A 27,856-nucleotide genomic window follows, 5' to 3' on the forward strand; every position below is an offset into this window, starting at 1 on the left:
ACTAGAATTACACAAGAAGGACCCGCCGCAGATGACAGCCCTTTCTCCCACTACCACGGGAGCCCAGTTTGTCCTTTTTCCGGCACACACACAAACCACTCAACAAATACCACTACTAACATAACTACCATTTAATCCAAGTTTACTAACACCTGAAAATAAGACGCAGGACACTAGAATTACACAAGAAGGTCCCGCAGGTGATTCTCCCACAACCACGAGAGCCCAATTTGTCCTTTTTAAGTCACACACACAAACCACTCAATAGACACTCCCATAAACACAACTACCATTTAATTCAGGTTCACTAACACCTGAAACCAAGACGCAGAACGGTGAAAGTTACACAGAATCATTAAAATTAGACAAGACACCTTCTACCAGTCAGCAGGCGAGAGGTGGCACTCCTTCCCCCACACCTGAGGCACTGCAGCAGGTAGCGAGGGACCATTAGCTTGTGTGGCACTGAAGCTTACGGACAGCAAGATGGCTATGGTGGTGACACTTAAAGGGCTGCAGGGGGGAAGAACTCTGGCCACTGGGTCGAGGAACATGCACGCACTAACCTCAGGTAAGTAGACACACCTGTGCACTCAGCCAGGTGAGATGGAGGAGGTGATGTTGGGAGGTTGTATTTCTAACGGGGCTCTTAACTTTTTTGCTTGTTATGTCTCCTATGTGTTCTTATGTGTCCTGGGATGGGGATGTATGCAAGGGTATCTCTCAAGGGCTTTGTTCTCAATATGGGGTACCTAAGGAAATGTTAGGGTATGGGCTGTATGGTATAGTATCATAATCCTTTACTGTTTTCCTTTTCATACCTCTAATTATGTTCTGATGTGTCCTGGGATGGGGATGTATGCAAGGGTATTTCTCAAGGGCTTTGTTCTCAATATGGGGTACCTAAGGAAATGTTATGGTATGGACCGTATGGTATAGTAACTGTTATCATAATCCTTTACCGTTTTGCTTGTCATCCTTCTAATTATGTTCTGATGTGTCCTGGGATGGGGATGTATGCAAGGTTATCTCTCAAGGGCTTTGTTCTCAATATAGGGTACTTTAGGTATGGGCCATATGGTGTACGGTAGTTATTATACTTCACCGTTCTGCTTGTCATGTCTCTATGTTCAGTAAAAAAATAACCTTATGTTCTTATGTGGCTTGGGATGAGGACTTCTGGTGATTCTTCAAGGGTAGTGGTTTTCAATATAGGGTACCTCCTGAGGGGAATTTTAGGGCATGGTGTAGTTTTCAGAATGCTTTAGTTTTGTTTGTCATGTCTTATTAGTATGTGTAGCGAGTTATATTCAAGGTTATTTTTCAAGGGTAGTGGTTTTCAATATAGGGTACCTCCTGAGGGGAATTTTAGGGCATGGTGTAGTTGTCAAAATGCTTTAGTTTTGTTTGTCATGCCTCTTATGTGTCTAGCAAGTTATATTCAAGGTTCTTCTTCAAGGGCAGTGGTTCTCAATATAGGGTAGTACCTCCTGAGGGAAAGGTCGGGGTAAGAGGCAGTTCTCGGAATACTGCATGGAGTCTTCAAGTTTTAGGTTGTGCAAAATCTTAGTCATCTTGGACCGATTTATTCATAGTTGCTTGAGGAGACTTCCACTTTCATCCACATATACAGGGCTAGTTTATACATTAATGAAGATGAAGTTAAAATCTGGTCCCATCCAATTTTTCCTCATATTCTGGCAGAGGGTATAGATACATTTCTTCAGTAATACTTCTGGGGATACCTAGGAGGGATATAGTTCAGAACCACTGCTTTAGGGAAACATTAAGGACATCTAGCAGAGCATTTTTTGTCCTTTCAAGTGGAATAAAACATCCCTCTGCCTGTCATGAAGGGAATGTTTTAAAAGTGTAACATGACATTTCACACTAACCTAACTGACTTCCGTATCTTATGTGGCCCTAATCTATGGTGCTTATGTGCTTGACCTTTGGAAGTTACTGCAATTAAACACTCAAAAAACACTGAATCACAGGCATCACTCTCTTTTGGGCTAGTTGATAAATGGATACTGGGTGAAGATAAACTGTGGTAACCTGGATGTCAGATTGCCCCTGTGTCCCGGGTTAATGGGGTATTTCTCGCCTCAGACTCAAGAAGGACCTATGTGACAGATGAGCACTGAGGCCATTTCAACTTTTATTCCCTCTCACTGTTTCCCCATGAGTGCCATCCTGTCTTGGGGTACAGTATAAGAGACTCACCATTTAGGAATAACACCCACCCTGGAAACTTTGGTGTATACTGGTCAACTTTTTTTTTTTTTTTTTTTTTTATTAAACAAAAACAAAACAAACAAAAAAAAAAAAAAAAAAAAAAAAAAAAAAGCCGCTACTAAAAGAAAAAAAGAAAAGAGGTGAAAAGAGATAAGGTCAGTTTCAGAGAGGTTCCTCTTGAAACCTCCTCTTGCAGAGTTCAAGTCGTGAGGCAGGAGGGAGGAAATACAAGGATGAAGGAAGGAAGATAGGTTTATGAGGGTGAGGGATGAAAGAAGAGAAGAGAAGCTGGTGTAACAGCAGCATAAGGAAGGGGTATAGGGATGAGTGAGCAGAGCGGGAGAAAAAGGGCCAGGGGGGGGGGGAGGGGGGGAGGCAAGAGTAGCAAGTTCAGAAGAGCAGTCAGCAGAAAGATAGAAGATAGAAGAAGAAGAGAGAGAAGAGTAAAATTTAGAAGGTGATGAAGAGGAGGAGATGAGAGAGAGAGAGGAGGAGAGAAGATGAGAGCTCCTCCACCTGTCCCCAGCTGCTGTGGAGACCCCCCCACATGAATGATGGCATCATACACACTGTATATGGGACAACAATGTGGACAGTGCAGGGGCGGGGAACTTAGGGTAATTGAAAATACCTACACAGCAAACACTGAAACCTACGTAACACCCACCCCTTGAAACTTTGGTGTATGTTGGTTGACAGAGCTTTGGACAATGGATAATATCTACACAGCAAGTACTGAAACCAAAAAATTGCCGAGTATATACAACAAGTGACTGCTTGAAGTGAAATGAAGTGCAAGTGTAATGTGTGTGTGAGTGCATAGAAGAGCAAACATAACCGGAGAGATCACGGTATTGAGTGTACCCTCTGAACAATGAAAGTACAAGGAAGGTGTGCAGTGACGATGGAAAAATTGTACATAATACCCAGTTTATCATTGTCAGAACTTTACAGTAATGATAAATTGAGTGGAAATAAGTATGTTTGATAATAATCTGAATAAGTGGTGAAGAATATTTTGCTAAGTGCAGTTTTATGTACCTGAAAACAAGCCTACCCTTTCAATCAAGATGTTGGAAATGGCACGTCTCAAGCACATCTGAAAGGCCATGACTTCTTTGTTCTTCCAACATACCCACTTTGACATTACACATTTTTTCCCACCTATGTTTGAATCATAAGCTAGGTTCACCTCGGAGGCTGTCTTGTTAGCTGATCTCTCATGGGTAGAATTGTCTGGATGCGGACATCAAAACTAAGGGTCAAGAGCCTTATGAACAGAAAAAATAAAAACAACCAAAATAACTTCCTTGGTCTTGCTTCATATGGATCACTATCTTGTAACCTTTTTTCCCCATGCTATGTCTCCTCTAACTAAAAAAATAACAAGTAGATCGGAAATTTATGTATCACTTTAGGATGCATAAGTAATAGCTTAATTAAGGTAATCATGTAGGTGTATAACCCGAGACATTTCCACCTACAGAGACACCGCAGCTGAAGCAACAGACGCAGCAGAAGAAGAAGATGCACCAAGTGATTGTGTCAGCCCCCATGCCAGGGGCGGCCCACATCGCCTTGCCTCCCAATGTTGCGGAGCTCCAGGCCTCAGAGAAGGTGTGTGTTTTATTCACCCTGTTGCAATATATAGGAAATAGGCCACACTCATGGGGTCCCATCTCCAAGTCTCATTGATTAAATATATCTTTGAATTCATTTAACTATTTAGACTTGAAGATCTCATTGTCCAGGATGAACTGTATTTTTTATATCCTTTAATCTGGTAGCAGCAACGGGCCAAATTTGTGGCTTCACCGTGTACCAGTGACAGGCCAAGTTTTTGCCATGATATAAACCCCCAAAAAATAGATGATACATAATCTGATCACAAATGCTTTGATATATATTATAAAATGGTTTGTGTGAGGGGTGATTTTTTCTCATTTTTCTCGCTTGGAGGGACCATTAAGAAACATGATCCCCGCTGCTACCGGGTTAAGAATCATGTATTTTTTACAGTTTCTTTCCATGGCCTCTTGTTGACCCCTTAGCCCACATAAATAGATCTTTTGTATCATATCTCTCTATTCCCCTCAACACTGAACACTGTAATCACGTCACCTCTCTTTTTTCCTTCTAAAGACAGCAGCCCCAACCTGGGACAGATCAGAGCCATTATCAATTTCTTTATCATCTCTTTGTCCATGTAATGAAATGCCACGCTTATTTGTGTCAACAGCCTATAGGTTTTTCTAATTTTGTGTGTGTGCGTGTGCATGTTTAAATATGCATTTTGTATTTATCTTGCTGAGGAGAAATTAACCAACATTAACATCGCTCTTTTTTTTCTTTCTTTTTTTTTTCTTTTTAAGGCTCGATTCTCTCCACGCCGCAACCGAGATGTGTCCTCCAAGCTGAATCAAGTTGGTGGAGTCTTTGGGTCAAGGTTCATGGGCAGCCAGGTGTCACAGGGAGCTTCCTTCAACAGCAACTCACAGCCAGTCGATTCCCATTCTGACAAATATGATACTCGCATCACAGTTTCTCTTTCATCTGTAAGGATCACTTTTGTTTATTTTTTTAACCTCTGTCAGTTACATTAAGTCATTGAAATCTTCATTTATATATGCACTTATTTCACATAAAGTATGGTTGGGTCTAAGCACTTTGTATCTCATCTATTTCTCTCTTTCAGGTCATGCAGACAAATGTTCCAAAACCTTATGAGATCTCTGGCAAGGCCCCAGTCCACCTGAACATGCCAGGCGGCCAGTGGGCTCAGGATGAGAAGTATATCTCTGGTGACCTTCAAACCTTTCATCACTCTAAAATCTCGTCCAAAAAGAACTCAGGTACTGCCAGTCGAACCTTTGGTCTTTTGGGGCTGAGTGTGCCTGTTGGACGTGCTGCTGTGCCACGAGTGTCTGGATCTAACCCCCTCCTTGGTGGTGGTGCTGGTAGTGTAGACTCTGTGCATTCCATCCGGCTCTTGAACACTGCTAACAATGTCCGTCTGTTATCTAACAAAGCCAGTGCTAGTGAACACTTAATCAGGCTGTCTCCTGGGTGTAAGTTTTTCCACACGAGCACCCTCAGCAGCACTCAACAAAGTCAGGACACTCAAAACAAGACATCAGATACTCCTGAGCCCCAGCTGACCTCTAAACAGAAGCTGCAGCGAGCAGTTAAAGAATACGGTGCGACGGTCGTTGTATTCCATGTCTCAATCTCTCTGGCTTCCCTAGGGATTTGCTACCTCCTGGTCTCTAGGTGAGATGTGCATGTTATGTTGCTTGTGTTGACTTTTTCCTATGTCTGGTACCAGTAACATTCACCAAACCACATACAAACATTAAGGGAATCTACAGACACATAGTAGCTACATGTGTGTATATCCGAGTTGCACATTTCCATTGCACTGAAATAGTAAGGTTCTAGTTTGCAATATTGCATGTAAATAATCAAAGTGAGGGAGCAGGATATTTTCAGTGTTTTTTGTTATTTCTCACATGAATCCTTTGTCTCCCTCCCCAGTGGAGTAGACATGACGGGCATCATCAAGAGTCTGGGCATCAGCTTGGGCCAGGTGGGCGAGGGAGCTCCAGCCACACCATTGCTGCCAGAACCTTCAGCAGCAGGAGGCCTTGAACAGGACTCAGGCAGCTCAGAGGCAACAGGACCAACAACAACAGCTGATGACTCTAGCACAGTGGAGGTGAACACAAGGAGAGCCGCCGGGGCTGCCACCTTTGTTGTGGCCTACGCCGTGCACAAGGTGTTCGCTCCGGCCCGCATCGCTGTGACACTTACCGCCACGCCTTTCATTGTCAGACACTTGAGAAAGATTGGCTTTTTGAAACCTCCAAAAGCTAAAGTAAGCTAAGTTTTGTATTTTTGTAGTTAGCAACCTTCAGTATGTTGTGAATGAATACTTAAATGCCACACCCTTTTAGAATGTACACACAATAGGCTGGTTCACTTACTCAGCTTTCAGCTCCTCTGATCAATATAGTAATAATAATACCTTACAAATGAGGCTCAGCTGTTAAGGACTTTCATGTCCATTTTAGTGCGCAATCCATTTAATCAAGCAGCAAGTTAATCAGATAGGTAGTGTTTCTTTAATGTTGGGCAGTGTTAAGGCAACTAAACTGAGGGCTTGTTAACATTTTAGTTGTAACAACGGTTATAGTATGTACTATGCTGGAATATGTTTTAATCAGTACTTCAGTATTTTCAAGTAGAAGTTGTTAGATATATTACATATTGACAACTTGGGTGTATAAGTCATCTTAAGGAAGCCCCACACAGCACCTGCTTTGGCTTGTGTCCATCATATGTTAACAGATAAATCATTCTTAATTTGGGGCTGCTGTTGAGAGGGTCAGATGAAGTTCTTAGGGTTTATTTTTCTAATTGCATGTATATATCGTAATTGTATCTTCTAAATTGTGCTACACATTACTCAGAAATAGCCTGTATATGTTGGTTCATATCAGACACTATATTTATATGAATATGCATTCATTGTTGTCTCTGGAGAAGCTTTTTTTTGTGTGTGTTGTGGTGGGGGAAGGGGAGGAGGGGTTGAGGGGTCATGATTACATAGCAAGGGTTGAATGGTAGTGAATGACAACACCTGTGCCATCATCTGCACACATGTTATTAATGTTATGACCACAGCTTCCAGAGGTATGTGTGTGTGTGTGTGTGTGTGTGTGTGTGTGCTGAATTATTCAATATGTCTGCTTGGGGAGAATGCTCAGAAATCTATGTTCCACTTCTGTATTCTTTTAAGTGTTCAGTCATGTAATTTTCAAATACTTTTGCTCTGTATGACTGCTGTCCCATGTCCCTGCTGATTATTTTTAGAGAATATAAATTATTTTTGAAGCATTATGAACAAATGATTAAATAACCAAATTTTCACTGATTCAAATTCCAGATTATGACAATTTCAGCTCTGTCTGATATGACCTTCTCTGTTGTACATAATAATATGCCTTAAAAATCTGAACTATGCATTGTGTTCACATAATAACATGACTGAAAGAAAATCTGTGTTAATATATTTTTGAGTAAAAAAAAACTTAGTGAGAAGTGTCAGTACACAATGAATTACTTTAGTGATGTGTGTATTGTTGTGATGCCTAGATTTATCATTTGCATAAAGTTCCTATAATACAGGAGGATTACAATGTATTTCTTAAATAAGGTGATATGGTGTCATTATGGCTTTCATAATGGGGTACAATTGTGCCATTTTATCTTCATTATCCCCCACTCCTTCCTTTTTTATGTATACATTCTAATATTCCTGCACCACAGGAACTTTATGGTAATGATGACTCTGGGCATCACATTGTGTGGCTGAGGTGTGTGGTGAAGCATGGTTTGGTTCCCATGGAGGTGTGTCGGCCTCAGATGGTTTGTTGGGAGCCTCACAGATGAAATTGGTTAAAAATTTTGTACATTTTATAAATTAGTTAAAAATTTATTGTTTATGTATGGATTATTACATGACCAATGATCATTTTGTCCTTTCATTATCCAAAATTAAAAGAATTGGCCTCACATCAAACCATAATGGGCCACTGTGGAGAGATTATATACTTGATATGAACAATTTAAATGTCGGATGCACAAGTGATGTGTAATTTTAACTACTATGCCTTGTGTCTGATGATGAGAAGTGTGAGCATCGAGTTATATAATGATAGACAGCTTTACCCTCCAAACTCTGTCACACGCATCAGATACATATATTGTGCTAAAAGAGGAAAACACATGGCTCGGTGCAGGTTAATTACTTAGTTCTATAAATAAAAATGCATTTCTTCACCATTTTCATGAATTGTAACAACTCACTTTGGATAGTGAGTGGAATCGTTTATAAGATACACCTCCACAAATTACTTATAGAATTTATGAACATTATCTATTTAAGGCAGGACATTGCTAACAAACCACTAATTATTAGCCAGCTGTCCTGATGAATAACCTTGGAAACATTGAACTTTATAATTATGTGATATTCTATGCAGTAATAAATTATACTCTCAAAATTGCACTTACATGGTTTGGCCGTGCACACTTGTGGTACTTCAAGACAGCAATGTGACAAATGCTTATACACTATTTTTTAACAGGCTGATTCCAAGCTCTCCCTTATTTAATTAAAAGATATGTCAATGGCCCATATTCTCAGACACTCACCTGTCACAACAAAATACTTCCAGCGGCCACAAAGGAGATAAGTCAGGCCGGTTCTCATGAGTGCTTTTTCACATTCATGGTGCAGAAGCCTTGTCAAACTACCACCAGGCTCATAAAACTACCCTTGGAAATGCCCACAACCTCTACAAAAAGCCAGATCATACTTGAGCGTGTTTGAGAATATGGGACGACAAATGGCAGCTTCTACACTGATTTCCACCTACGTTTAACAACACACAACCTTATTTTGAACTATTCGCTCCATATACTACTACTAAGAGAGGCAATCCGTATGTGAGATGTACTCGTTAACCCGTAAGCGTGACTCACTGAAATGGCGTAAGTGATCTTGTTGGAAATGATCTCAAGGGAATAGCTTAATTAGGAGGGGAGAGCTTGTGACATGGGCCTAAAAAATATTGAACAACGCCAAAAGTAATTAAGCTATGCAACATTAATGCCAGAGGAAAAATATATGAACAGTGTCTTAATTAGTTACTCCCTCTAGCATGTCCAGTAAGAGAAATATGAGCATACAGCGATGAAAGAAAAATAAGATGATGCAGATGAAGATGATAGTAGTGTGCTAGAATTATTATGGTATTTTTTTATATGATAGTAGAAGTAGTAGTAGTAGTAGTAGTAGTAGTAGTAGTAGTAGCAATAGTAGCAATAATAATAATAATAAGGGTAAAGACAGTGTGGTGGAAGAGCGGCAGACTAATGCAAAATAAAATGCCATCCGAGGAGCTTATGTCCAAACTCACCCTTATCAATGACTCTCTCTTAGGCCATTCTCGCCACACTAAATACCCAACCTATCGCCAAACGTAGGTGTGGATCCCGAGGGCGAGCTGTAGGCGGGTCTCAGGCTCGAGGGAGGGGAAGAAGGTGAGGCCCGTCAGCTGCTCCACATCCTGTACCGTAGACAGGTGGAAGGTGGCGTACTTCATCCCCGTCTGTGTGTGGATGGGTGGGGTGGATGTTAAGGTGGGTATGGGTTAGAACTTTTAGAATATTGGTGGTTCTCTCTCTCTCTCTCTCTCTCTCTCTCTCTCTCTCTCTCTCTCTCTCTCTCCTTTTTTTTCCTTTCTGACATGATATTTATGGCTTGCATATTATTATTTTCTTCCTTCCCTTCCTTTCATTTATAGTAACTGCCTGTCTTCCTTTATATTCAAACTCTAGTAATAAAATCAAGGAGCATTACTAGCTTATATTATCACAATCTCGTTAAGTAATACAAATAGGTGTGAACAATATCAACCTCAAAGCATTTTACTTTAACTGGAATTCCTAACTAAGAAAATTATGATCATTAGGTATACAACAAAAGTTTCTCCCACGATATAGCCCCAAGTCCACCAAGTCAACTAATAAAATGATAAAAAATATTAAAGTTAGGCGTAGCATATACGTACCAAACAGTCATTGCTGGCGGTCTGGAACTGCGGGAGGATGAAGGCCTGGGAGTCGAGATCTGCATTCGTGCAATTAGTGATAGAGGGTACCATTTGCCTGCAGCGGGTGACCACAACGAAGAAATGGGAAGGGACCGCCAGTTTCCTAAGGGGAGAGACCTTCCATGAAATTCCCAAAGGCCAGTATTCTCAGCTCTCACAACATTCCCAAAGGCCACAAAGAAGTTTAGTCTGGTTTTCGTGAGTGTTATTTTACATTTGTGCATGGCGTAGGAGCCTTATTAAACTATTACTATACTCATAAAACTAACCATCGAAATACCCACATGTAGCACCTTCTATGAAACCTTATCAAATGCGTGTGTGTAAACCCCGAAATCTTTAAGAAATTCAGGTAAATACGATATGAATGAAGACCACTCTGATCAAAACCTTAACCTTGGATCATTTTCTTACAAACGTTGAAAGTATTGGATCCGGTGAGCAAACGAAGGCTGAACTGAGCCCTTTCCCAAATGTGTGTGTGTAAACCCCGGAAATCTTTGAGAAAATTAAGTAAAATACGATATGAGTGAAGACTACTCTGATCAAAACCTTAACCTTGGATCATTTTCTTACAAACGTTGAAAGTATTGGATCCGGTGAGCAAAGGAAAGGCTGAATTGAACCCTTTCCCATAGATTTATCTACTTCCAGACGGATGATGATTTTGAAGGGTCGCATTATTGATGTAATGGTGGGCAGCAGTGCCTACTTAGAAATTAAAAGCTGGGGGCCTACGCTAAGCTGCACATGGTCTCGGTGCACATCTCCGTCGCATTGGCAACTGAGCCTGTGGTGGGAGGTATCCATTAGTGGACCATTACTCCGGGACACAGGGCAAGTGTGACATCCGGGTTACCACAGTTTACCTTCCCCAGTTTTCCCCAGGTACTACACATTTATCAGCCAGCCCAGTAAGGAGGATGAACACCTGGGTGAACTGCACACCGACTGCCCGGGCTGGGATTCGAACCCGGACCCGGGGATTCGTAGCTAGGCACCAAGGAGGTATATATTCAAATTGTGTAAACTATTTCAAGAAAGGAATTACTCCATAAATGTACTACGACTAAAAATTTATACATACGTGGCATTGATGGTCTCATCTGCGAGGGTATCTGCATCGTAGTCGAAAGCAACTCCCATGACGAAGTTGAGGGGAGAGTTTTGCAGACTCCACGTGTTCCTCGCGAGGGTCATCAAGGTGTCCTCGGTTTTGCTCGAGTTGACCAGCGGCACGGCGTTGCTCACCAAGAACGGGACTTCGGGAGCGCCAGAAGAGTTGGAAAATACTGAAATGAAGGGCGCGATGGTTTTACACGACTACGAGATGATGATTATTAATAATAGATTATCTCAATAGTATGACAGCTCGACTTTTCATCAAAACACTAGTAGCCTATCCTCCCTACCTCACATCTCCACCCGAAATTGACCTCTCTTTTGGCTACTCTTTACTTTTGTCTGTTATGGGAGCGGCGAGTACCGGGCCTTTTTTTGCACTATTTTTGTTGCCCTTGAGCCGTCTCCTTTGTTGTAAAAAAAGCCTATAGTGTGTTTTAGCGCTAAGAAAGTGGGCTGCATAGATAGAAATAATACCACCACATGCGATCACAATTAATAGCCTAAGATGAACTATCTCGTTAATTCGTTTCCCTGTAGCGTAAATCGAACTTATATCGACCCATAAAACCTTACTGAAGATAATATACAGCGAATTTTTGCACACCATGTTAGTATTTGCTAAAACATTATATCTTTCCCTTACAACAAATTAATTTATATTGGATAACATAAACAACTCTAAACAATATATTTTGCTTTAACTGTTGATGTCGTTTAATTATAAAATTGTTAACACCCTCAGATATAACGATCGTTCTGATGTAGGGACTTAATAAGCGTTTCCCCAATTGCTTTGTTATAAATGGAGGGAGTACCGTAGTGTGAGGTGCAAGCTTAATGAATACCCACTAGGATTGAAGAGCGGGAACATCGTAACATTCCAATCCTCCACGGTGAAGTCATCATACGCTGCACAGGAAGGCGTGGTGTTGCTTGAGAGGCGAACGTCACTGCTCCACTCCTCCACCAGCGGGTTCAAGTTCACCCCTGTCATGGCGAAGCTCGTCCAGAGTGGGATCTTCAGGTCTACGGAATAGCCTAAGGGATGAAGAAGGTGGTTAGCCTCAGAAACTTTAATGCATGATATCAACCTCGTCCATAATCTCATCTTCAGGTCTACGGAATAGCCTAAGGGATGAGGAAGGTGGTTAGCCTCAGAAACTTTAACGCATGATATCAACCTCGTCCATAATCTCATCTTCAGGTCTACGGAATAGCCTAAGGGATGAAGAAGGTGGTTAGCCTCAGAAACTTTAATGCATGATATCAAGCTCGTCCATAATCTCATCTTCAGGTCTACGGAATAGCCTAAGGGATGAGGAAGGTGGTTAGCCACAGAAACTTTAATGCATGATATCAAGCTCGTCCCTAATCTCATCTTCACCTCAGAAACTTAACGCATGATATCAACTCTCGTCCATAATCTCATCTTCAGGTCTCCATAATCTCATCTTCAGGTCTACGGAATAGCCTAAGGGATGAAGAAGGTGGTTAGCCTCAGACACTTTAACGCATGATATCAAGCTCGTCCATAATCTCATCTTCAGGTCTACGGTACAGCCTAATGGATAAAGAAGGTGGTTAGCCTGATAAACTGTTTGATAAGTTGTTCAGCGACTTATTTTTATACCTACCCGTGACGTGGTCATTGTGGTGGAGGAGGAGGAGGCTATCCGAGCGATTCCCAGACAAAGGAACACCCCAGGGCAGATGAAGTGCCTCGAGAGTCTTCTGTTCACTCTCGCCTATGTTGATTTCCTGCAGCCACGCCAAAGTTTTGTCCTGTTGAGCATTGGGGGAAGGAACAGTTTGATATGATGATAAAGCTGGGGAGGAGCGTTATGCTTGGCTTACGAACCTACAGCTATACTATAATATACTATACCACAGGGGCTTTTAAGGTTACTAACTCGTGAAAGGGAAACTCAAGAGAAAGAAAACAGCGAGGCAAAGATCCAGAGCTGTCAAAAATAAGTCATCAAGAGAGAAAGAGAGAGAGAGAAATGCGTGGTGACAAACTTTTAGCCTAGTATTCTCAAACATTTCGGCCCTTACAACCCAACATTTGATAAGGCTTTGGTGGAAGTTGTGGGTATTGCCATGGGTAGTTTTAACTGTTTTATGAGCCAGCTGGTAACAGTTTGACAAGGCTTCTGCACTATGAACGTGAAAACACTCATAGAAGCCCGACCAATCTCCTTTGTGGACTCTGAAAATATTTGTGCGATAGTGAGAGCCGAAATTGTCTGAGAATACGGATCAAACTTCGACCTGCTTGATGGGCTCTGTAAAGTGTATATTATAATGTACATGTGTTGTTTGACATCCTGTTGTTACTCACTCGTGCCAGATTATCGTCCTCAGAGCTTAGTATTTACCGGTTTTCGACGCCTAGCTATTGCCAAGAAACATCAGAATTTAACTGTTTTAACGATAAATATAAATGAATCTCGTTATTGGGGAGACAGATTTGAGGTCGGAAGTCGGTAAATATAAAAGGCTGAGTACGACAATCTGGCAACGCTGGATGGGCTTAGCAACTTTCAGGCCCCGTTCACACTGTGCCGACTCTGGGCCACGACAACCCAGCGACTCAGCACGTACACGAGGTCTTGGGTGTGAAATATTGATGTGAAAAGGTCGCACATGGTCGTAAAGAGGTCTAGAAACGATCGCCGGATACGGATTCGACACAGTGTGAAGGGGGCACAAAAGTCGCTGGGTCATTGTGGCACAACATGAACGGGTATTCTCTTGTGGGTGACAGCTTGGCAAAGGAATCTATACAGCCCTCAAAGGTGTACTACATTCAGGATTTCTCTGATGAAGAACCCAAAGTATACACTCCCATTCACTCCCATACTCACAGCTGGATCTCCCGTGCAGTTGGCCAAATGAAGCGTTTGGTCGTTCAGTTCGGCGTCAGGAGGGAACTTTGCCGCTGGTGGGGGAGTTTCCTGCGAGGGTTGGATGCTTTACATGTTGAGTGACCCTAAGAATTTACATATTGGATCTACAGGGGGTAACAGCGCGATGATGATGATGATGATGATGACATACCCAGTCAAAGTCCCCTCCCTAAACGAGCATACAGAGATATAGGTATATTAAAAAATGAGTAAATAAATAAATGAATGAGGTGTGGGGAGGGAGGGGTGGGACAAAAACCATACCAATCAACACCCGACTCATGTCCTATCAAAGGGCTTCCTATACTAACCACGGGTAGATCGGGGAAGAAAGGAGGGTTGAGCAGGGCGGCGTAGAGAGCGCCCTCCGTACCATTGTTGGGTGCGGGCTCAACGTCCAGGAGGTAGCACATGAGGTTATAAATTTCGATGTTCTTGAAGGGCTGTAGTGTTACGTTCTTCTTGAAATCCGGGCCCGAGGCGATGAAGAAAGCCTGTTAAGTAGTATATAGTAGTAGTCGTAGTAGTAGAAGTAGTAGTAGTAGAACCAGCACAAGGACTAGAAGAAAACGAAAATGAAGGAGTAAAACAACCATATAACATCAGACCACGTATGCCCAAGGTGGAGGCTCACAATGGTAGTGTATTAATATATAGCAGTAAACCTAGAAGTAGGAGAAAAAGGATACATAGAACCAGCTCGAGTAGTATAGAAGGAAAACGTAGACGAAAGAAGCACCGAAACAACCATTAGGCAACATCAGATTTCATACTAACAATGATAATAGTAGAAAAAAACAAAGGAAGACGAAGAATTTAGCACCAGAACAACATCATAATCACATCAGACTAGCTAATACGTACGCCCATGGTGGATATATGATTATCGTAGCCGTGGTTTCCTAAGAGATCCTTCCAATCCGGGTAGTCGGGATGTTTGGTGAAGTAGCCGCTGTCCAAATCAAGCACGATGTCTCCAATGCGCTTGTTCTTCGAGTAGTGGAAGCGCTTGGGTAGGTCGCTCGGCAAGAAGGCCCTCATGGTGGAAGGCCCCGCTGAACATGTCAAGTTCTTCAGCATGCTCTCAAGGTTTGCTGGAAAGACGTAGAAGAGATATCATAATTAACGAGAGAGAGAGAGAGAGAGAGAGAGAGAGAGAGAGAGAGAGAGAGAGAGAGAGAGAGAGAGAGAGAGAGAGAGTGTCAAGTTGTTCAGCATGCTCTCAAGGTTTGCTGGAAAGACGTAGAAGATAAATCATAATTAACGTGTGTGTGTGTGTGTGTGTGTGAGAGAGAGAGAGAGAGAGAGAGAGAGAGAGAGAGAGAGAGAGACCAAAATACTTCAAATGCCTTTCACAATAATGACAGAAACAACCAAAACAACGTCAACAGCAACAACGACAACAGTAACACCACCGCCACCACCAACAACAACAAAACAAAACAAAAAAACATCAGCTAAATTAACACAATACGACCACCCTCTATTATTGTATCCATCGCTTCATAAGAAAATGGGCGCTGCAGCACAGACTCATTAAGTGTATTCGTGTGCATTGTTTTCGTCTCCCCTCGTCTTGTGTCTCCTGTGCCATCCAATTATTCGTGTTTCTCGTCGCGCTCCCTGTTGTCCGCGTCTTATGCATCTTCATTTTTAACTTTTCTTGTTACTTGTTTATCTTCCACTGTCTGTCCTCGTCTTCCTACAGTTCTCTTCTAAACATTGTTCCACATATACACCAACACATAGATGTTACCTACACAGTACAACATTCACATACACGCACATACACATAACCACCTCTTTTATGTGTCTTGTACATGTCAATGACCTGTGTGATTTTTGTCAATAAAGTAACCCTGATGGATATTGCCTTTCTCTATCCGTGAACTAATTAGCTTTAGAACACTCGCTACCGCCAACACGCTTTTCACCTTCGTTCGGGTTCTTCAGCCTCAGCGTCGTGAAGGATCCGTAGGTACTATAGTTAGAGGTGGTGAGACTGGCGAGGTTGGGAACATAGTCAGTGAGCTGGAGGGCGCCCAAGCTACCGGACCGAGCCATGCCGTGGTCCGCCAGCACGATTATATTAACCTGATCCAACACCTTCCTCTCCTTCAGGCCTGAGAGCAGTCGATTGATGAATCCGTCCATCTCTTTAAGCATATCGTTCACCTTGAGAGAGAGAGAGAGAGAGAGAGAGAGAGAGAGAGAGAGAGAGAGAGAGAGGACATCAATATACTATACCAAATGCATTTCATATATATAATAAGAACAGTAATAATAATAATAACAATAATAATAATAATAATAATAATAATAATAATAATAATAATAATAACAATAACAAAAGGGGGTAACAGGGGAGAGAGAGAGAGAGAGAGAGAGAGAGAGAGAGAGAGAGAGAGAGAGAGAGAGAGAGAGAGAGAGAGAGAGAGAGAGAGAGAGAGTATTTTCGTCTAATTTCCCAAGATCAATATGAGGCTACAAGTAAAGAGGAAAAATGGTGTGCTTACAGCGAGTGAGTCAGGTCCCTCAGCGTGCGCAGTGTGGTCCGGCTCCCTGAAATAAAGGGACACGAAGTCTGGCCGTTCCTCCTCCGGCAGCGACAGCCACGTCACAACCTGGGAGAGCGTGGGATAGATAGAGAATGAGGCGTGTTCCTGAAGGCTAGGCGTGATCAGAGCTGTAGAATAGGAGTTTGGCCGCACGGAACTCACATTGATCCTGGTACTATAGTGTTTCTTGCTAAGTCTATACATACCAAGTCAAGTCACTCTACTTCAAAACTGCGACCGGTACGCGCAGGAGGCGGTTTTGGGGCGGAGCAGCGGGATGACGTCACTTGAAGCCAAAAAAAAAAAATACCCGCCAGTTCAGGGGTGACTAAAGTTGGGGCCGTATGTGCACTCTGGATGTGTATTCTCCCCTTCTTTCACAGCGCGTTCAGGCAAGCCACCGACGAAAAAAAAAAGTCTTTTTATTGTGCTATTGCGTGACTGTAATTCCAATGCCTACAAACGGCGTCGTGGGGTGTGAGGGAGGGCTTGTTGAAGTGATTGGTTTAAATTAGTCCGCCTTTCTTCGTTTTCTCTCAATCCCTGTTTCTACATTCTCTAGTTTGGCTCCAAGCAGTGTCACGCATAAACCACGCCTCTGCCGTGTCTCCTCCCACAAACCTGCGTACGACTTGACGTGGTATATATAGACTTAGGGTACTATAGTATTTCTTGTGTGTTCGAGATAATAACCGTACCTAGAGCGCGCATCACCATGAATCTGAATTTCGCGCGGCTTTTTTTAGTAAGAACATGGCGCCCGTGAAGAAGTTGATAAAACTCTCCTATTCTATGGCTCTGGATATAATAGGCCATGTAACGGAATAATAGAAATACTCTCACCTGGTCGACTCTATCAGCGAAAGAAACGTTGGAGTTGTAGTTATAATAATGGTCCGGGTAGAGGCCATTGATGTCACAGTCGGAGCCAGGCCAGAAATAGGTGGCGCTAGTCTTGTTCTGCACACACACACACACACACACACACACACACACACACACACACACACGGGGAGAGAAGGAAATCGTAATCAGTTCCCATATAATTATTGGAAATACCTGCCAACAGAGAAAAATGAAAAACTGCAGATGCATTTTACAGTAAGCCTATACCTGTCTACTACTTATAATGAGAAATGCAACAATATATGACTTAGGTTTTAGTGCAAAGAGCCGTAAAGGTTGGATGTGGGTTTGGTCATCAATTCCTTTCAGTTTCACGGCACTCTTGGCATAGCTACATAATGGGCGACTCTTTGTCCGAAGCCACATCGTAGGAATAAAGGAAAATTATACCAACGAGTTTCCATGTCTGCGTGTCTGTGTAAACCAAGCCCAAAGAGGGTGACTGCTCCATATCCGCTTTATTGGGTTTATATAGAGTGTTTGTTGAATGAAGAAAATGCGGCACTTTAACTAAACACTCACTTTGAACTTAATAATTATGGGATCGTAATAAGTTAATTGGAACAGCACTAATGTGTATGTTGTTTATCATTTTCTGCACAAAATCTAAAGCCTGAAATAGCAAAACTTATTAGCAAAAAATATCTAAATGTCAAATCCATTTTCTTTTGATGATTTTGAGGAAGGAAGACCACAGGTGACACAAAATTTAAGCCCGGCAACAGCGTTCGAAAAGCTCATGAAAACTACGAAACATTGGCCTTCCGTCGTCTCTGCATAGTCTACTCATCTTGAACGCCACTGAACAACCCACTCACAAACTCATCTACACTCACCTGCAAGAAAAATTAAGCCCGACAAGAGCAAAAAGTAGCGAAAATGATTTAACATGGTCCGTAGACTCACTGTTTTTGCCTACGTTGCCAGATTGTCGTACTCAGCCGATTATATTTCCCGACTTCCTACCCCCAAACTGTCTTCTGGGCTCCAATAACGAAACTAATATATAGTTATCGTTAAAAGAGTTAGATTCTGATGTTTCTTGGCAATAGTTAGGCGTCAGAAACAGGTAAATACTATGCTCTGAGTACGACAATCTGGCAACAGTGGTTTTTGCAGTGCCTAATCGTCTCTGATACCACTGAACAACCCACCCATAAATTTATCTACACTCACCTGGAAGAAAAATTATGCCCGGCAATAGCAAAGAGTGAAGAAAATCATTTAACATGGTCCTTAGAATCACTATTTTTACACTGCCACATAATTTCCAAGACCACTGGACAACCCACTCACAAACTCATCTAAACTCACCTGCAAGGAAAATTAAGCCTGGCAATAGCAAAAAGTAACTAAAATTATCTTACATGGTCCTTAGAATCACTGTTTTTGCACTGCCTAATCATCTCCAAGACCACTGAACAAACCTCTCACAAACTCATCTAAACTCACCTGCAAGAAAAATTAAGCCTGGCAATAGCAAAAAGTAACTAAAATTATCTAACATGGTCCTTAGAATCACTGTTTTTGCACTGCCTAATCATCTCCAAGACCACTGAACAAACCTCTCACAAACTCTCCTTTACCCACCTGCATAGTCACCGTGTTCCAGATGGGTTCTCCGCCCCACCACTTCCCGTCTTTCACACCCATGCTGAAAGTTTCATTGAAGTCTGGGTCATAGAAACCATTGGCGACGATGCCGTGATCATCTGGGTACAGCCCCTGAGGGAGAACATAAGCACAGTCAGACATGCAGAGACAATTTTAGTCTTTCCATTTTAACAAGTCATTTTAGGAGTGGATGGCTCAGACATCTGCATGTGTGCCATCTCTCTCTCTCTCTCTCTCTCTCTCTCTCTCTCTCTCTCTCTCTCTCTCTCTCTCTCTCTTTTGATTTATTTTCCACTTAATTAAAGGTTAGTAGAAGATAATGTCACCACAGGAGCAGCAGAAGCTTGATCCAACTTCCAACAGGGTTATAAACTATTATTCTACCCATGGAAATGCCCACAACTCCTCTGAAACCTTTGCCAGATGTGTGCGCTTGGCCCCTACCGTCACGATGGAGTAATGGTTGGGGAAAGTGAGCGTCGGGTAGGAGGGCATCAAGAACCTCGCATGCACCCCTTCCCGCGCCAGGGTCTCCAGCGTGGGTACACTCCGGTATATGTAATCGTGTCTGAAGCCATCGAGAGAGATCAGGAGAAGAGGGTTCGTCTTGTTGAGTTTGATGTCAGGGTCGCCGCCGCCCCCTGAATCTCCCTCGTCGGTCAGGGTCACAGCCAGCAGCGTGATGGTCATGATCACAAGCACCCCGCCCTGAAACACACAACCATATTTATTATTTTTTCCTCTTATTTCTATTTCCCTGTCCTTCTGGTTTTCCAGATCCATGTTTATAAACGGTTTCAGGGGCCGTGTTCCCCTGTTTTTCGCAAATAAAACTTTAACAAAGCGTCGGACAAGGATGTTATTTTGGCAGTGGATGTTTGAGACCCCGACCTAATGGGCAAAAATAGGATTTGGTGTCACATGTGGATAATGAGGCAATTATAAGAGTAAATTTAGGGTAAACTTGGCTGAAAGTTAAAGGCACTGTGAGCGAGGCTAGCCCCAAGGCAAGTATACTTGCTTTGGCTAGCCCCGCCCGCTCATCTCGTGACGTCGATGTGACATTTAGCTCTGACGTATGAGTAATCATCCATCCAACCAGCAATTATGTCTTACTGCTTCACACACACACACACACACACACACACACCGTAACAATATTTAATCTACTGTAAATATGGATGTTCCTTATATGGACTATCAGTTAGGGAGAAACAGTTTTACTCGAAGGAAATTACTTATCCTCTACATGGAAAATGTGACTCTTGGTAGTACACGCTGCCTGTAGCTATGTAAGCGACCAGTAGTTTCTGGTTTCATCCCTCGTTGGTTCGTCAACCTCCCCCATACCCAACTTTTCCTTTCCCACGCAAGCATAAGATTCGTACTGATACGGTCGTATATACAGTATCAGATAGTGTATCACCCTTTAGGACTTTTAGGTGGTAACATGCCATAAACGACAAAGGTGTTGCAGGGTGGTTGGGTGGGGATGCTTGTGTGAGGAAGGAAAGGTTGGGTATGGTGGAGGTTGACGAACCAACGAGGGATGAAACCAGAAACTACTGCTCGCTTACATAGCTACAGGCAGCATGTACTACCAAGAGTCATATTTTCCATGTAAAGGATAAGTAATTTCCTTCGAGTAAAACTGTTTCTCCCCAACTCTATATTTACAGTAGATTAAATATTGCTACGGTGTGTGTGTGTGTGTGTGTGTGTGTGTGTGTGTGAAGCAGTAAGACATAATTGCTGGTTGGATGGATGATTACTCATACATCAGAGCTAAACGTCACATCGAGGTCACGAGAAGATGAGCGGGGCGGGGCTAGCCTCGCTCACAGTGCCTTTAACTTTCAGCCAAGTTTACCCTAAATTTACTCCTATAAGTGCTTCATTATCCACATATGACACCATATCATATTTTTACCCGTTAAGTCGGGGTCTCAAACATCCACTGCCAAAATAACATCCTTGTCCGACGCTTTGTTAAAGTTTTATTTGCGAAAAACAGGGAAACACGGCCCCTGAAACCTTTGCTGTTGCTCATCGAGGGGACTACGTTTGTTTCTATCACGTATTTTTTTTACAATGATGCCCTTTCATGGATTCCAGTAATAATAATGACAAAAACGAGAACAGGGGTAGGGTGGAGGGTAGCCTTGATTAGCTTTTTAGTGTGGGGGGAGGGGGGACACGTTTATCAAAGGGGGGTGAAAGCCAGATTGTCGTACTCAGCCTCCTATATGATTTCCGACCAAAAAATGCCTCCTCGACCCCAATAACTGCCTTCATATATAATTATCGTTAAAACGGTTAATTATTGGTGTTTTTTGGGCAATAGCTATGGCTCAGAAACCGGTAAAAACGAGGCTCTGAGTACGATAATCTGGCAACGGAGGTGTAAGGGAAGGGAGAGCAATGGTATTCCCTTTGGTTGCTATGGTAGCCCACTGCACGTTACGAAGCTATTAGGTCAAAAGCGATAGCCTACTCACCACTCCAACGATGACCATGCGTTTCTCTTCCATTCCTGAAACAAAAGAAAAATGTTACTTAACTCACTGACAAAACAAAAATATATAATAATCAATATACCTATGACAGTGGATAACACATAAAAGTAGTGCTATAGTAATGTAGACACTTAATATTGCAATTTTCGACGAACGAGATGATGGTGACGATGATCCTTAATACACACCATTACGTCAGTTTAGTAAAGCCGACATAATCTTTTTTTATCAGGTAAGCCTCCACTATTGTCATTTTTTTTCTATGATAACAAATATATGACTTTCTTCCTCTCCCCTCACTTCCTAACCCCTCTCTCTCTCTCTCTCTCTCTCTCTCCTTTCCCAGCCTCATCTTCCCTTTTCTCCACCCTTCTCTTCCCTTCCCTTCCCTTCCTCCTCAACCTCCTTCCTTCCTTCCTTCCTTCCTAGCCCATTCCCCATCAATCCCTTCCCTTCCTCCTTCCTTCCCTCCCTTCCTTCCTTCCCTCCCTTCCTTCCTTCCCCTGCGTCTCCCTTTCTATCTCTTAAACTCTCGTAGCTTCGTTCCTAATAGTGCTTTTAAACATTTGAGCGTCCAAACACACCCACACACACACTCACACACACTCACACATATTGGACAAGGCTTTCGTAGGAGTTGTGAGTATGTTTTTGGGTAGTTTGATGACCCTGATGGTAGATCGTAGATTAGTAGGTAGAGAATTGTAGTCAAAGTATGGTTGATATAATGGTTAGGGAGAGGAGAGGAGACAGGTCACTATAGATAGAGTAGATAGATATAACAGTGGGTTCTTTCCTAGTCTTTTTTTTTAATACCAGTGGACAAATAGGCTACCGGCTGAAGTTCAGAGTTGAGGGTTATATATCAGTCTTATCATTTCAGTATCTCTCTCCAGTAGCCGCTATCGAAGACCTAAATTTGTATGTAAGTATAGTCACTCCTCGGCCCTCACGTCTCACGGTGGAAAGAAAGTAGGCTAAGGCAAAGGAGGGAATTAATGAAGGAATAGATGATGATATAGATAATAATGATAATTGTGATAATAATAATGATGATGATTAACTAATGGTGATAATGATGATGATGACTAACTAACTAATTGACTAACTAACTAACTAACTAACTAACCACCACCACCACCAACAACAACAACAACAACACGTCTCATATTAAAAAGGAAAGCATAGTGAACAAAAAAAAAAAATACATGAATGAATAGATGATAACAATAATAATGATAACAACAATAATGATAACACACACACACACACACACACACACACACACACACACACACAAACAAACACACGCACACACCTCCATTCATTCAGTTCATATCGAAAAGTGAACGCTTCCCCCCCACCGCCCCCCTCCCCCCCATGGAATAAGTGAACGCATACACAAAATGGTCTACCCTTCAAATTATAAGTTTTTTTTTTGTTGTTGTTCTATATGGCCATTTCAGACTCAAGGGCCAATGCGACGGAGATGAACACCGAGGCCACGCGCAGCTGTTAGTGTTTGTCCTCAGTTTACCTTTCCTTACGTCCAAAGTCATTTCTACATTAGTTGTTGTTTTTTTCCCGTCGTTTAGTCATTCTTATCGTTTTTTATTTGTTTTTTATTGTTGTTTTTTGCCGTCATTCAGTAAGTCTATATCAATTTTCTTTTCTAATTGTAGCTAATCGTCCTAAGATATTATAACATTCATGCGATTCTACCACACGAAAAGCGATCATTTGTTTACTTTTTCACTACGCATAAGAACTTACACTGTGTTTTTCTCAGATTTCTAAGGATGTTCTCAAGTGAATTTGGGGACTTTAATTATGTCCATTTTTTCTTTCTTTTTTTTCGTGATTCTACGTACAGACAAACAAACAAACACACAAACGAGGAAACAAACAACTTATAACAGCTCCCGAAACATAACACCATCGCCTTTGATAATAATAATAATAATAATAATAATAATAATAATAATAATAACAACAACAATAATAATAATACACCACCATTACCATCAACATCACCAATATCATCATCACTCATCACCACCATCACCGCCACCATCATCACCATCACCAACACTTTCCCTTGTTTGTTTTCTTGCTTATCGCTGCAATGTCACCACTCGACATGTAGAGGTCAACCACCATCCTCTCTATCACCACCATCACCATGTACCATAATCACTCTCTCAACACTATGGCGCAAGATTGCCTATCAAGAAATCAATAGTCAGAGTCACCTGGTCTCACTGCATCAGGAAGTTTTAGGATAATATATATGTTCGTATAGGGGAAGGAATTCATAAGGTTCTTGCCATGGTTCTTGCCACTACCTCATACTTCCCATCCTCCTACTGACGGAACTAGGCCTACAAATAGACCCCCAAGAAATTATCCCATTCGTATGACTTTACCATAAGAAAAGCGATCATTTGTTTACTGGTTTGACTGCGCATACTAACTAAAAACGCTTCTGGTTCCTTATATTTCCCCCAAACTCTATGATTCCTCCTACTGACAGAGCTACAGACCCCCAAGAAGTTATCCCATTCGTACGATTTTACCTCAAGAAAGGCGATCATTTGTTTACTTTTAGGGCTGCGCATACGAATTTAGACTGTTTCCATATATTCCCAAAAAACTCAATGATTTCTCCTACTGACAGAGTTACGCCTACATAAAAGTCCGTATTTTTAAACGTATCGGCCTCTCAGTTCGCCCGTTTGAAAAGACTCTCGTTGAAGTTGCTGGGCTTTTCATGAACTCTTTTGTGATACTGGTGATAGTTTTTAATTATCACATTCGTACGACTCTACCACATGAAAAGCGATCATTTGTTTACTTTTTGACTGCGCATAAGAACTTACACTGTGGTTTTTCATATTCCCCCAAACACGATCACTCCCGCAGGCCGGGTTCTCACTATCCCGTTTTGACGGTCCCGTCGACGTTAATGACGTCAAAATGATGTTACAAAAATGGTGGGCGCTCGTTACTGAGATGGGATTCGTTACGCCGCTTGTTGACAGATAGAGCATGGACCACATGGACGACAGCGACTTCTTGATTGCTGCCTGTGTATACTTGCTGCTGAGCCAGAAGGCAGGCCAGCTAGGAGGCGAAGGGTCTGGCCACGCCAACAGTTATTTCAAGCCTTCAAATTACTGTTAAATGCCACAGATCATTACATGTGGAATGGCATGCCAACCACACTTGCAGACAACTCAACACACGCTCTACAAGGGAGCTGTGGTAAAACTCAGTCCAAGGCGAGCTCTTAGGTCTGCTCTAGCTGCTGATGAACAACTAGAAACAACAACTGATTGAATTCTGAACCATCTGCCTGCCTATTGAAGTCGCTCCCTGTTCACAATATAATTTTGGTGTGGGAGGAACTGAAATAGTTCGCAAATAACCCCCGGGCGTTCTCTGCAGCAGAAGATTGCATATATCTGCTACCAATCTCCCCGCCACACCTGTGGGCTTCTTTGCGACTGCATGGGCGTGTGCGTTGTTGCCACACTTCCAGTTTTCAACAAGAGATATTTATTGCCAAACGAAATAGATGTACATGATGAAAATGTGGCCTGACAGACCCCAAGACCCCTATCCCACGACTACACGACTGGAAAAACCGGCGTGACTAAGTTTTCGAATCCATCCGGAGAATTTTCAAGATCAGAGCTCCAGTGTATCTTTAGTTAGATTCCTTACGATCCATCTTACTAACAATATTACATTCAAGTCCAGAAAAGTTCACCTCACTTTCAAATTTAGGGCAAAAAACACCGGTCTAAAGGACTTTTTGAGTATGCAGGAAGTGTTTCAAGGTCACTCTGTCGTGTAGCCCCTCCCCCCCCATGCACACCTTAAGACTCCTCACTAGCACATAAACCACAAAAAAAAAAAAAATTCACCCAAGGTATTTACAACAGGAACAACCAACCTGCTCAACTCACTTTCTCAAACACACACAGTGAAAGGAAAGCTCTCCCTCGGCACGCACTTATCACAAGACTGAGACTGGACAGTGTGGTTGTGCTATCTTGCTTCTCACCGTCCTCAACCTCCTTATCAGACTGGCTCTTATCAATCACGCGGGAAGATTACCACACCACCTGTGTAATACGATGCCTTGATAGTTTGCCTTCATCTTCCACAACAGAGATTCGGGTGGTGAGGTGTCTGGTTCAGCGAAGATTTGAAACCAACGCGAGTTACTTGGGGACTGGTTGTATGCAGCAAGGTAAAAATAGCTACCTTTGCCTTGGTATGTAGTGTGTGCCACCCTGCCGGAGGGGAAAATATTGGTACAAACGTGCAAGTTCATGCTGTCAGGCAATCTTGCTGTTGCATCTACTACTGTTACTACTACTACTACTACTACTTTTTATCAGTGTGTTAATTAAGAAGAAGAAGAAGAAGATGAAGAAGAAGAAGAAGATGAAGAAAAAGAAGAAGAAGAAGAAAAACAAGAAGTAGAAGAAGAAGAAGAAGAAGATAAACAAGAAGTAGAAGAAGAAGAAGAAAAAGAAGAAGAAGATGATGATGATGATGATGATAAAAAAAGGAGGGGGAGGAGAAGAAGGTGAAGAAAGTGAAGTAGAAAATGAATATGCTACCTCTCTCTCTGATCGAATATTTATTTAATGTTCTATATGGAAAGGAAGACACGGAGATAACATAATAGGAAGAATATTTACAGGTAGAATATAATTAATACAGGTAAGTAGATGAAGAGGTAAGAGGGAGATGGAATATATATAGCTTTTTACCATCACAAGTATTTCCAATATTAAGATAAGACAAAGAGTGCAATAAAAAGATAAGTCCTCAGTTACGAAGATAAGAGAGAGAGAGAGAGAGAGAGAGAGAGAGAGAGAGAGAGAGAGAGAGAGAGAGAGAGAGAGAGAGAGAGAGAGAGAGACCAGCTACCGTAGTTCTGCAATAAAAATAATAATAAGACCATAAATATAAAAGGAAAATAAGAGAGAAAAACAGAAGTATATAGTACAAGATAGATTACAAGTTGAACTGAATTAAAACTGAACACGCGACAAATTTAGTAGACTTTTAGATAATTCAATAACTATTCTGATGGCTACCTTATGAGAAGAAACCTCTATATACTACTATACATCACATCATACATCTACTACATCACAGCATACTACATAATTACTATATACGTGACTGGCTGTTCTCACTCACTTGTATATACGATGGTGTTCAGTGCTAAGCCAATCCTCGATCTAATGCTAATGTTTCTTCTGTGCGGACTCTTCTACCTCTGGCGTGTTTGTGGCGTGTGGAAAGATGTCAACAGTGAGGTCTTCCCACATCCCTTTCCACCCTTCTCCCAGACTCACTATGTATCGAACCTTTCCCTGAGACTATCTTCCTCCTAAACAGCAACTGGTCTTAGTGCAAATTATTTCTTCCCTCCTTCTTCATCCCTTTCCTTCTGACGGCTGAGACTTAACTCTTTCCTCCCAACTTTGCTTGAAACTATCGATGTATGTTCTTGGGTAAAACTGTTTCCTCGTTTAAACTCTTCAATACAGCAACTGGTCTTAGTACAAATGATTTCTTCCTATCTTCTTCATCCCTTTCTTCCTGACGGCTGAGACTTAACTCTTTCCTCCCAACATTGCTTGAAACTATCGATGTATGTTCTTGGGTAAAACTGTTTCCTCATTTAAACTCTTCAATACAGCAACTGGTCTTAGTGCAAACGATTTCTTCCTACCTTCTTCATCCCCTATGCTTAAAACTATCGATGCATGTTCTTTGGTAAATCTGTTTCCTCGTTTAAACTCTTCAATACAGCAACTGGTCTTAGTGCAAACGATTCCTTCCTACCTTACTGCTGTATTTGCCCTCTTCACTCTTTTCCTCCTAATACCGAGACTTGAATAAAACTGTTTCCTTATTTGAAGTCTTCCATTCCGCAACCGATTCCTTAATTCTCACCTTAGCGTTTGTATTTGTCTTCTTCACCCTTTTCTCCCTGATGGCTAAGACTTCACTCGATCCTTTCCACCCCTCACACAAGCAAGACACTGAGGAATCTTGTAATACTACGTTCTCATGTACATTTTGGGGCTTACACATCCACATCTGATAAGGCTTTCGTGGAATGTGTGGGTATTTCCGTGAGGGGTAGTTTTATGAGCCTTGTGATAGTTTGACGAGGTTTCTGCACCATGAACACGAAAAACCACTCATGAGAACCCGATTATTAGCTTCTCTGTGGTCTTTGAAAATGTTTGATGTGAGCTGAAAATCTCTGAGAGTAA

The 27,856-nt window shown here is 42.0% G+C and overlaps 2 protein-coding genes and 1 long non-coding RNA gene across 10 annotated transcripts; 2 read left to right on the plus strand and 1 right to left on the minus strand.

The window, feature by feature from the left end:
• The first annotated feature begins 377 nt into the window (after positions 1-377).
• Positions 378-7,771, plus strand: LOC127008890 (uncharacterized). Its single transcript, XM_050881385.1, has 5 exons — positions 378-571; positions 3,725-3,855; positions 4,611-4,793; positions 4,934-5,508; positions 5,773-7,771. Exons 1-5 carry the CDS (start codon positions 553-555, stop codon positions 6,119-6,121), a joined length of 1,257 nt encoding a protein of 418 aa, XP_050737342.1. The 5' UTR covers positions 378-552; the 3' UTR covers positions 6,122-7,771.
• On the minus strand, positions 6,628-27,691 carry LOC127008394 (ectonucleotide pyrophosphatase/phosphodiesterase family member 3-like). Of its 8 annotated transcripts, none has more exons than XM_050880763.1 (17): positions 27,531-27,684; positions 25,818-25,846; positions 21,528-21,562; positions 19,474-19,737; positions 19,006-19,140; positions 17,353-17,469; positions 16,468-16,575; positions 15,886-16,126; positions 14,816-15,045; positions 14,263-14,445; positions 13,910-13,999; positions 12,677-12,824; positions 12,224-12,260; positions 11,892-12,133; positions 11,005-11,209; positions 9,876-10,020; positions 6,628-9,413 (listed from the first exon to the last, which is right to left on the minus strand). In XM_050880763.1, the coding sequence occupies exons 3-17, from the start codon at positions 21,558-21,560 to the stop codon at positions 9,273-9,275; spliced, it is 2,319 nt and encodes a 772-aa protein (XP_050736720.1). In that variant the 5' UTR covers positions 21,561-21,562; positions 25,818-25,846; positions 27,531-27,684; the 3' UTR covers positions 6,628-9,272. The 8 variants fall into 8 exon arrangements, with proteins under 8 accessions (XP_050736720.1, XP_050736795.1, XP_050736434.1 ...); XM_050880838.1 differs by lacking the exon at positions 25,818-25,846 and adding an exon at positions 26,769-26,847; XM_050880477.1 differs by lacking the exon at positions 25,818-25,846 and having other exon boundaries at positions 27,531-27,691.
• On the plus strand, positions 11,963-12,670 carry LOC127008978 (uncharacterized). Its single transcript, XR_007761501.1, has 3 exons — positions 11,963-12,096; positions 12,187-12,336; positions 12,500-12,670. It is a non-coding gene; the product is annotated as an uncharacterized LOC127008978 (long non-coding RNA).
• Positions 27,692-27,856: the final 165 nt, after the last annotated feature.

Source organism: Eriocheir sinensis, chromosome 1 (genome assembly GCF_024679095.1).
Source record: "Eriocheir sinensis breed Jianghai 21 chromosome 1, ASM2467909v1, whole genome shotgun sequence".
Taxonomy (NCBI): domain Eukaryota; kingdom Metazoa; phylum Arthropoda; class Malacostraca; order Decapoda; family Varunidae; genus Eriocheir; species Eriocheir sinensis.